Raw genomic sequence first — 10373 nt, 5'->3', positions numbered from 1 at the left:
ATGAGGAGCCGTCTGGCTCTTCCGCTGCTGCTCTTCCTTCTCTGCGCGCTTCTTGCCGAAGGGAACCCCAATGGCGGAAGGAAGAAAGGTAAGCCTGCAGCCTCTGAGCAGCGACAGTGGATTTGGAAGAAGGTCTGGCCCAAACAGCCTCCTTCCCCCCCCCCCCCCCGCTTCTAAGGGACAAGGCCGTTTGCTGGAATCACTGCTTCCTGTCCACAGGAGAGGAGGGGAGGCCTTGGGTGGGCTGACTCAGCCCCTGAGTGGGGTTGGGAGCAGTAAATGCATTTCCTTAGGAAAAGGGAGTGCGGTCAATGACAGCTGTCATATTCATTCATAAGGAAAAAGAGAGAGAGAGAGAGAGAGAGAGAGAGAGAGAGAGAGAGAGAGAGAAGGGAGGGAGGGAGGGAGGGAGGGAGGGAGGGAGGAAGGAAGGAAGGAAGGAAGGAAGGAAGGAAGGAAGGAAGGAAGGGAAGGAAGGAAGGAAGGGAAGGAAGGAAGGACAGAAGACCAGAGGAGTTTCCTTCCACTTGGTTGGAGAGGGACCCTCTTGACTGTAGCAGGCGGGTGGCGGGTGGAGGGGAGATTGCCATATTGTCCCTGTGGGTGTCCTGGAGTTTGCTGACTTTCCTATCTTGTGCCTGCAGTATTCCCAAAGCAATATTCCCCTGCTGGATTAGCAGCAGCCCAGCCTCTCCATCCCCAGAGGCCAGCCCCACCCCCCAGCCTGTCCTTCAGAGTCCCTTGTTTCCCCACCTCACCAAAGAGGCTTCCTGCCATCAGCTGCTGCCCACACTTTGGGGCCTGCATCTTCCCTGCATTTATTCAGTTACAAAAAGGCCCTGGCTAGACTCTTATTTCGTTCTTCTCCTTGGGGGGGGATCTGTTGCTCCCCTTCCAGATGCTGGGGCAGGGGCAAACTGTGCTCCAGGCATCCCCCAAAGGGGAGCAGAGCCTCTGAGCCTCTTTGCTTAGTTCAGATCGCCCCACCCGAGTCCTCCAAGGCTGGTGTGGGACAGCCAGGCACAAGGTTCCTCAGAGCTAACTCTGGGCTCCTTTGCCAGTAGCCCCTGAAAGCCACCAGGACTCCCAAGCGAAGACCAAAGGGGTCCTGGCCCTTTCAGGAGAACTTTGGACACCGGCCAGACGGCCAGAGGCCAGTGAGCAGTGTTTGCTTAGCAGCCACAGCAAGGATGTCGATTTGGATTTGGAGGGTGGCAGCTTTGCTTGGTGCAAGAAGGATCAAGAAGCAAACTTTTTTTTTTGATGCAAAACAAAAGATTTTAATACTGCAGGAGTAGTTGGAGATTTAAACTGAGGCTGCATGAAAATAACTTTTGTTTGAGGGGCTGAAGGAAAATTAATTTTCTCTCTTCATAATTTCTGCAAACTAGGATATTTTAAATAAAAAATCTGGCCCCTCTTTGTCAAAACCTAGAAAGCAGACATACCAGGACCAATTGATTTAAAAAAACCTACATTTCTCCATTTTGCTTGTGCCCAAACCTTCTTGGCTTTTACAGCTGAAAATAAGACTGGCTCTAGGGGAGATTTGGTGATGTGGTTCCAAAAGGTGCTGCTTGATATTGGGGTTGTCGCAGAGATGTGGGAAACCCTGGCAGAACTTTTTTTAGGATCTTATTGGTTCCTCAGCTGCCGCCAGGCTCATTTCTGAGCAGCTGAATCCTGCCAGCCTCACCTGCTCCCTCAAGCAGGGCACTGTCCACTTGAGCTCCTGCAGGGCAGAAGGAATGGGGTGCTGGACTAGGCTGCGTCCTTGCCTCAAGAGCACCCCCATTTCCTGTATTAACTGAGGGACACCTAGGCCTATTTTTAAGATCAGCTGCAAGTCCTGGGAGGAAGAAGAGGCTTGACAATTAATATAAGCCTCTTCGTGCACCGCAGACTAATCTGATTAAAGAAAGGATTTTTGATACGATTTTTTTCAAGCCACCGCTTTGAGGTTCTAAGTGACACCCTTGACAACATGTTGGTAGCAGATGCTTGCCATGAGCTTTGAAGGATGATTGGCTGCACTGACAGATATGTCTTCTGCTAAACCTGCCATTTCCCCCTTTCCTTTCAGTCTCCATCTATTGCAAATTCCTCAGATAAGAAATACAGGCCAGAAATGTGTGAAATATTTGTCTTGGTTAATTATGAATGGGAGAATTTCATTTCTTCCTGAATCTTCAGACGTTGCATTCAATTACTCTGGACCTGCAAATAATAAATGTGTGGGAAGAATTCACTCTACTTAATTATGAATAAAGGGATTTTAGATACAATGCAGAAGCCACATAAATTTGATGAATAAATAAATACAGCCTGTGCTCTTCCTGAATCAACACACGGCAGAGAGCAGAAGCTCTCACCGCATCCATCTCTGCTTCTGGCTGTAACGGAGACGGTCCTTTGTGGCCAGGGTGGAGCAGGAGGCTCAGAATTAGAGACAGAACCGAGATTGCTTCTCCCCCCCCCCCGGTGCTGCTGGCCCGATCCCAGGGGAAGGGCTGGGGAAAAGCGGCTTGGCTAGCACAGCAATGGCATTCTGCAGTGCCCATGATTTTCTTTTCTCCTGGATTACCTTTACACCCAGTGGCAGATGACTGGCAGATGAAGGAGGACTCGTTGGGGGAGAGAGGGCTCCTCCACTGGTGAAATTGGCCAGATTTTTTTTCCCCACGAGTGCCTCCCTTCCGAAAAGAGGCAGGAATGTTGCTCTTTGTTTGGTCTCTTTGGTGGAAGACGACAGTGGCTCCGATGGCACCAATGGTTCTGGACCAGCTGGGTCCGCCTGCAATGAAGCTAGCACCACAGTCAGCTCAGCGGAGACGTTGCTGCTACTTGAGCAGCGCTGGCACGGGTGGCATCACTTCTGCTACTGAAACATCACCTGCTCTGGAGCTCCTTCTCAGCTTCACCACCTGGGGAGGAAAGCAAAAACACCCAGGAGCAAACTGGTGTTTTGGGGAACGGAGACAGCGGGGCTGAGAAAGAGCCACCTGAAGAGCAGTGGCACTCCCTGGATTGGGAAGCCAAGATCCAGGAAGGCTCTCCATCTTTCTGATCCCTCGGTTGGTGCAGATTCTTCCCAAGCACAGCTGAGGGAGGAGGTCAAGCAGGATCCAGGGGGTCTCTGGGTGGGGCAAAGGTTTCCCCTCCAACTGTAGTACAATACCTTGCTCCCTTCCCCCCCTCACCCCCCCACCACGGTTAGGGCACAGAATTGAAATGAGCCCTAACCGGAAAGAAGCGGAATCCTCGTGGCTTTGCCCAGAGTCCTGGGCATCCTGTGTCTTTTTCCCCAGCTGCATTTGACAGTGGACTCGACAATCGAAAGTCCCCCTTTTACACAGGAAGAGCAAACAGAGGAAATGGGCGGCCAGATTAGGAGATCAGAGCAATCTTCTGGGCAGGTCTCTGACTCATTCAGCGGCACAGAAAGAACCGGGTGACCTCTGGCACAATCTTCCTCCCTGCAAAGGAAAGGAAGGTGGGGCCCTGGGGAACTCTGGGGCCACAGAGGCCAGCAGGAAAGGTTTCTGAGGCCCATGGGGCACCAAGAAAAGCCATTAGCGACTCCCCGCCCAGCTCTGTTGCTCAGCAAGCAGATCTGCAGCTCTAATACTTGCTAGGTAGCCTGGCACTGGGTGCTTCCTGGGGCCCAGGAACACCGGCTCTCCTTTGCATTTCTGCAAGCTCAGATTTCTGCTGCAGGAGGGGGGCGGGTCTCCGGTGCCTCTTTGCCGCAACAGATGGGAGGTTGTGCTTTAATATTGCGCCGGCACTTTTTGCAATGGCCTAATGAAAATCCTTCTGTTTTATCCAGTCAGGCTCTCATGCAGTTCACTGAAGAGAGGAGAAAGGAAGGGAGGAGGAGGTGGGACTGCAAGGGGATTCTGCAGCAGGACATGAGAGACACTGGTGGTTTTGGGTGTCCCTGGACGGCTGAGAGTGGAGGCTAAAAATAGGGACCCAGCAGCCCCCTCCAGTCTGCACAGCCTGCCTTTGCTTTGGTGTAGGTGGAGGTTTGTTCTCTGAGCTTGAGGGTTGGTTTCCAAACATTTCATTACCCCAGCGGTGTTCCTCCCCACCACAAGCCTCTCTCTGATGACTCACACCTGGCCCATCACAAGACTGAAGCCCTTAAGTAGAACACTGACACAGACATCGACTAAACACCGCTGAAGAGGTCGCCTAGCCTGGTAACGAAACATTTGGAAACCAATCCTCAAGCTCAGAGAAAGAACCTCACTCTCATCCTACACCCGAGCTACAGATGTTCTCCACTATTGCTTTGGTGTGTGGGGGGGGGCTGCTCAGATCCACTCCTCAACAGCAACTTGTAGTTTTGGGATATATTGGAAGGGCAAGATGGGGGACGTGATAAACTGTCTGGCTGAAACTCTTTCAGAGCCTGCATGTGGGGGGAGAGGGGCACCCCAGACCTCTGGGAGGCTCACTTAACATGGAGGTTGCAGTGGGGCTGCCAGACGTTGAACAGTAACACTGTGCTTCCTCTGTTGCCTGGCAAAGACACAAAACTCACAGGTTGCTGTAAAGGTGCCCTAGGCGGCCTTCTGGGGGCAAATTTAGGTGCCCCAATCTCTTCAATGCTGGAATGTCTCAACATCCCTGATGCTTTCTGTGGAGCCCCAGACAGCTTTTTCAGTGTGATGATCTCAGTGTGTGTCTGATCCACCAAATCTGTGCAGATGATTCCCCCAAAGGGTCTCTGCAGATTTCTGAGTTGTGATGTGTATTGGCCTTAACTGCAGGGAGACTCATCATGAAAACAGGCTGGGTTGAGCTGGGGGGACCCAGGAGGTTGACTTTCTTGGCTCCGGCTTAGCTTACTGGAGGCAGCCAATTGGGCTTCTTCAGAGACACAGCAGGGTTGAGGAGCTTCTGATTTAGAATCAAGCCCGCGGGTGAGACGGGAATGGGATGCAGGCAGCCGATGGAGGGTCGATGGGCATCCTCGGCACCCAGAAGCCAAGCGTCCCACATCCTGCCTCCTGCAGAGCCAGAGGTGGGCAAAACCCCTTTGCCGATGGTCTCTTCCAGGCTCTCGGCGGCTGCCTCCCAAGAGGAGAGGCCCTCCCCACTTCCAGGCCAAGTTCCTGCTGTATTCCAAGAGGGCAGAGCAGGGCTGCCTGATGGAGCCACGCCAGGAGGAGGCGCTCCAGCGGTGTCCCTTCAACGCCTCCGTCCCGCTGGTGATGATCATCCATGGGTGGTCGGTAAGGGGGTCTTGCCTCTTGGGAAGGGGGAGGGCTCTTCTTGCTGCCACCTCTGTCCGTTCCTTGCACGCAGCTGATGTGGCGACACCTGAGCTGGGGCTGCAGAGCTTCCTTGGGGGAGGCAGCCCTGTATCCCCTCCAAGGGCTGGAGGGCACGTGTGGTCCTGAGACTCAACTCCATTCCCCTCGAGGGGCTCACAAAAAGGAACGTGCCTGTGGCTCCAGAAATAATTCCTCTAAAAGGAACACACACAACCCTCCTGCACACCACACATTGACACACATGGAATTGCGGCACACAATGTTTCACCCCTTTCAAGTCAGCTCCTGCAATAGCAGATGGGTGAATGGGATGTCTGGAGGGCCAAGGCTGCCTTTGGCTGTGGGGTGGCACCCACGGCTGGCCGTCGGGAAGTGGGAAGTGCCCTGGCATGCTGGCACACTCTGGGCAATCTCCAAGGTGCCTCCCTTTTCCTCTTGTGGCTGCAGGTGGACAGGCGACTTGAAGGATGGATTTGGAAACTGGCCGAAGAGCTCAAAACCCAACTGCCTCACACCAATGTCATCATCGCTGATTGGCTCTCTCTTGCGCACGCACATTACCCCATTGCGGTCCAGAATACACGCGACATCGGCCAAGAGATCGCTCGCTTCTTGGAATGGCTGGAGGTGAGCAGGGAGAGGAGAAGCTCTCAGGCAGGTTGCTCCAGAGAACCTCCCTCCGGGGGAGGCCACCCCTACCAGGGAGCAAATTGCAGTGCCTTCTCAGCTGAGCCCCCATTGGCCTGGGGGGACTGTGCGGTCACAGCTTAGAGTGGCTCAGATGGACCAGCACGGGCCTCCCAGGTTCCTCCAAGGTGGTCTGGACTCATGTGGCTGCAGAGCTGGTCACTACTTTGCCTTGGTCTTCCATTCCTGGCTCTTTTCCAGGAATCCATGCAGTTTCACCGGAGCAATGCTCACCTGGTGGGGTACAGCCTGGGGGCCCACGTAGCTGGTTTTGCCGGCAGCTCCATGAGAGGCAACGGGAAGATTGGCAGGATCACTGGTGAGTCCATCAGCCTGGTTGGACTTCAGGATGAAGCGGCCATTTGGAAGCTTCATTTGGGTGGGCAGGACCAGGCAATTGCTGTCGGACCCTGGGAAAGAAAGGCAGCTGAGGGAAAGGCTGGCTCCTTGGCTTCTGAGTACAGCCACATCTGGAGGAAGTTTGTGAAGCTGGGTGGGAAGGAACATTTCTCCACTAAGGCTGTACTGGCCAATTCACTGGTCAGCTGGCTCAGCAATGACTCGGAGGGCAGCTCAGCACCTCTGTATCTTCCCACAGTTAATGGGAATAATTCTCTTTAGTTTGCTCATCCCCTCCTGTTGGCTCTGGCTGCCCTCCTTTTCCAAAACTGAAACGGGTTTTTCAGCCAAACGCCGAGGATCGTTCCTGGGCCATATTTCCCACAAGCCTCGCTGTGTCTGTCTTTCAGGCCTGGACCCTGCTGGCCCCCTCTTTGAAGGCATGTCCCCCACGGACCGTCTGTCGCCAGACGATGCCAACTTTGTGGATGCCATCCATACCTTCACCCAGCAGCACATGGGCCTCAGCGTGGGCATCAAGCAGCCTGTGGCGCACTTTGACTTCTACCCCAATGGGGGAACTTTTCAGCCTGGCTGCCACATCATGCATGTCTATAACCACATTGTGCAGTATGGAATCACAGGTATGAGAGGCCAGAGAAGGAGGCACCTGGTGCGGGGACCCTTCCAGCTGAGTCCCTCAGAAGCCCCGAGGCAGGACTCACCGCTGAAAGCAGAGCAAGGCAAGCCGGAGGCTGAATGATGCCCTCTGAGCTCTAACCACTGGGCCTCTCTCCCACTGACCTGGCCATCCACCTGCTGTGCCCTGCCAGGAGTTCTGGAAGGAAGCACCAAGGGTGTACACGGGTGGAGCCTACAAGAATGGAATGGGGAGGGGGCTGCTGTGGGCTGGGAGGGAGGGTTCTCACCTTTTCATGTGGTGACAGCCTTTAAGTCAGAAGGAGAGATCGTCTCTGGCACCAAGATGGCCGAACCGGGGTCTCCAAGCAGAACCTTGAAGGAGGCCCTTGGTTCACAGGCAGGGTATTGCCTGGCATGCCAAAGGACCCGGGTTCCTAGGGCTTTGGCAATGCTGAGTTTGCTGCCAGAGTTTGATACCAATCCAGGCTTGGCAAAACCTGACATCCCCTGCAAGGTCTGCCCATGGAACGATTCCAGAGGAGACCAAAGATGGTGGAGGGACTCCGGCAGCAGCCGCTGGAGTGGAGTGGGCGATTCCACAGCTGGCAGGATGGAGAAGCCCCTGACTTGCTCAATTCCACCCTTCTGCTTCCCTGTAGGGCTGACCCAGACGGTGAAGTGTGCCCACGAGAGGTCGGTTCATCTCTTTATTGACTCCCTGCGATACAGCCAGAAGCAGATCACTGGCTATTGGTGTAAAAACATGCAGATGTTTGACAAGGGACGCTGCCTTGACTGCCGGGCCAACCGGTGCAATACCCTGGGCTATCACATTCGGAAGGCCAGGGTCCCTGGCAGCCAGAGGCTCTTCCTGAAGACCCAACCTCAGATGCCATTCAAAGGTTAGTGGGGGAGCAGGCAACAGGGGACCAGCTCCCCGAGGGGGTCTTGTGGATGGGGCAGACTCTGTGCAGGACGTCCTCAGACTGCAGCGGCTGCAGAGATTCCAAATGGCACCAGTTGAGAGAGGAAAACAGGCTGACCCCCCAAATGATATGGCCAGCCCTCCGGGTGAGATCCTGCCTCATTTATGAAAGCAGGGGGTGCCAGAAGCTCCCATCTGCAGCTCTTGAAAACCTCAAGAAAGACAGGGAAGCCGCTGGCCCGATGTGTGCATTCCTTCCTAAGCAGATGTGCATGCCTGGTTATTCAAAATGCATTGGGAAGATTACCTGGAACAAATGACCACGAACTACCTGGAGGGATGCCCAGATTGCCAGCAGGGCAGTGGCCAGTTTCCACACAAGGGTTGATTTGGACAGGCACAGAGCTCAGGCACCGATTTAAGGAGCGCTTTACTCTCCTGAGGCCCAGCCCACCACACGTACCTCCCCCCTTGCTAGGCCTGACTGTGCTGTGGACAGAAGAAAAGATCCCTTAAGCTCTCCAGAACAAAAGTCGCCTTTCACAAAAGCTAACAAGACAGGACAAAGCAGCTATTATTTTAGGCTCCGTCAAGTGACCTGCAATTCCTTCCTCAAAATGTTTCAAAGACCATGTGAGGAGCTGAAGCAGGAATTTAAAAACACCACCACCCCTTCCCCAGTCCCCAGGGCACACTTCTGCCCAGGCTGTGGGCTTCCAGGTCAGTCTCCGCGCAAGAGTTTCTCCTGCAGAACCTGCGAGTGTGGACAGAGGCAGCCCAGATGTGCTGCCGTTTCTCTCTGCAAGGAGGTCAGGGTTAGGATTTATCCTGGGAATCTCTTTCCCTCCCAGCCACAGCAAGGTGAATAGTTGCTATGGAAGATATCAGATGGACTGGATGCCAAGGATCTGTCCACAACTAAGAGAGGACTTGTGTCCGAGAGTCTTGCCCTCAATCCCCACCAGTTGGCAGTGAGAATACACACCTGGGCAGCCCTTAGAATCACCCACCCTCAGAAGGAAAGGAAAGTCAGCAGGAAGCCAGCCGGGATGAAATGTCTCCCGAGGAGCATGGAACGGTCTTCCCTTGGTGCTGATCAACCAGTCACACCTGGGCTGGCCCAGAACAAGGCCCCAACAGAGTTGGGGAGGCTCAGCTGAAAGTGCTCATGGAGGAAATCCCTGCCTGCAGAGAGGCTCAGGGTGTAGATGTTGATCAGAGAGTCTGAACTTTCTTTAGTGCAGAGTTTAGGACAGAGATAAATAAAGGGTAAAGTGCTATATAATGTCTCTGTGGAAGTGAAAACTCAGCTTGCTTTCCTCTCCTCTCCACAGTTTATCACTATCAGTTTAAAATCCATTTCATCCACGAATTCCAAGAACCACGAATTGATCCAACATTCACCATCTCGCTGACGGGCAACAAAGACGACGTAGAAAATCTCTCCATCACTTTGTGAGTTCCAAACATTGCCCAGCATGGCTGGTGTCATAGGCCTTGGCACAACAGCCATGCTTCAGGCGTTGCCCTGGCACGTTTCTCACCTAGGCTGATTTCCTCGAGGTACCCCTTTCATGAGGAGACAAAACGGCCCCTGTGCAGGTAGCACCTTTATAGCTTCTCATTTCTCCCAGGAATGCTGAGATCCTGGAGTCAGATGTCCACACCTGGACATAATTTCTGCTTCGACTTCTCTTTATACTATTCTCCATCCACCGAGTCTTCTTGCATCGTTCCACTTTAAGTCAATAAACCATAGAGATATTGATACTCCTAATAACGTATATCTGTAACCGTTTAACATACTGTTATGTTTTCAGTTGGGAAATCTGTCTCTGCTGCTGCTGAAGGGGCACCTGGCAAAGACAACTTGGTGGAACAGCAGAACACAAACAAATGGATCCCCCTGTGCCACGAAGCCCCAGGCAATATGTCTTGACAGGGTTTCTTCTTCTCTCCGTTAGAATTGAAGGCATCACTCAGAATAAAACCTACACTTTTCTTGTTCCTCTGGATATTGATATTGGAGAGCTGATGATGATCAAACTGAAATGGGAAGGAACGGCCATCTGGGAAAACATTTGGGACACTGTCCAAACCATCATCCCTTGGAGAAAGGGGGACCGTCGGCCAGGGCTCATCGTGACCTCAATTCGGGTTAAGGCAGGAGAAACTCAGCAGAAGTAAGTACAGCCAGACCTGCCAGGAGGTGGGGGAGGCAAGGGGCCCAGAAGTGACCCTGTGCAACAGGGGCTCGCTTTCCGCAGCCGGCTCCAGCAGAGGTTGCTCAAAATCACCATCATCTTTTCATTTCACAGTTCTCACACTGCACCTGGCCTTATACAGAAGAAATTCACACTTGGTTTATTATTTTTTCTATTTTCCTTCTTTTCAGAATGACATTCTGTTCTCAGCGTGTGGATAATTTGCACCTCTATCCAGGTCACGAGAAAATGTTTGTGAGATGTGAAGTCCGTTACCCAAAACTGAAATGA

The 10373-nt window shown here is 53.1% G+C and overlaps 1 protein-coding gene across 1 annotated transcript; it reads left to right on the top strand.

Annotated features, from left to right (window-relative positions):
* On the top strand, positions 1 to 10373 carry LIPC (lipase C, hepatic type; the record flags this gene model as incomplete). The annotated part of the gene is made up of 9 exons (XM_083371702.1): positions 1 to 88; positions 5068 to 5243; positions 5733 to 5912; positions 6174 to 6291; positions 6722 to 6955; positions 7613 to 7855; positions 9213 to 9333; positions 9843 to 10061; positions 10274 to 10373. The coding sequence occupies 9 exons, from the start codon at positions 1 to 3 to the stop codon at positions 10371 to 10373; spliced, it is 1479 nt and encodes a 492-aa protein (XP_083227828.1).

This window comes from Vipera ursinii (genome assembly GCF_947247035.1).
Source record: "Vipera ursinii genome assembly, chromosome: 11".
Lineage (NCBI taxonomy): Eukaryota > Metazoa > Chordata > Lepidosauria > Squamata > Viperidae > Vipera > Vipera ursinii.
Note: the sequence above shows the minus strand (reverse complement) of the source record. Positions and strands in the feature narration are given on the sequence as shown.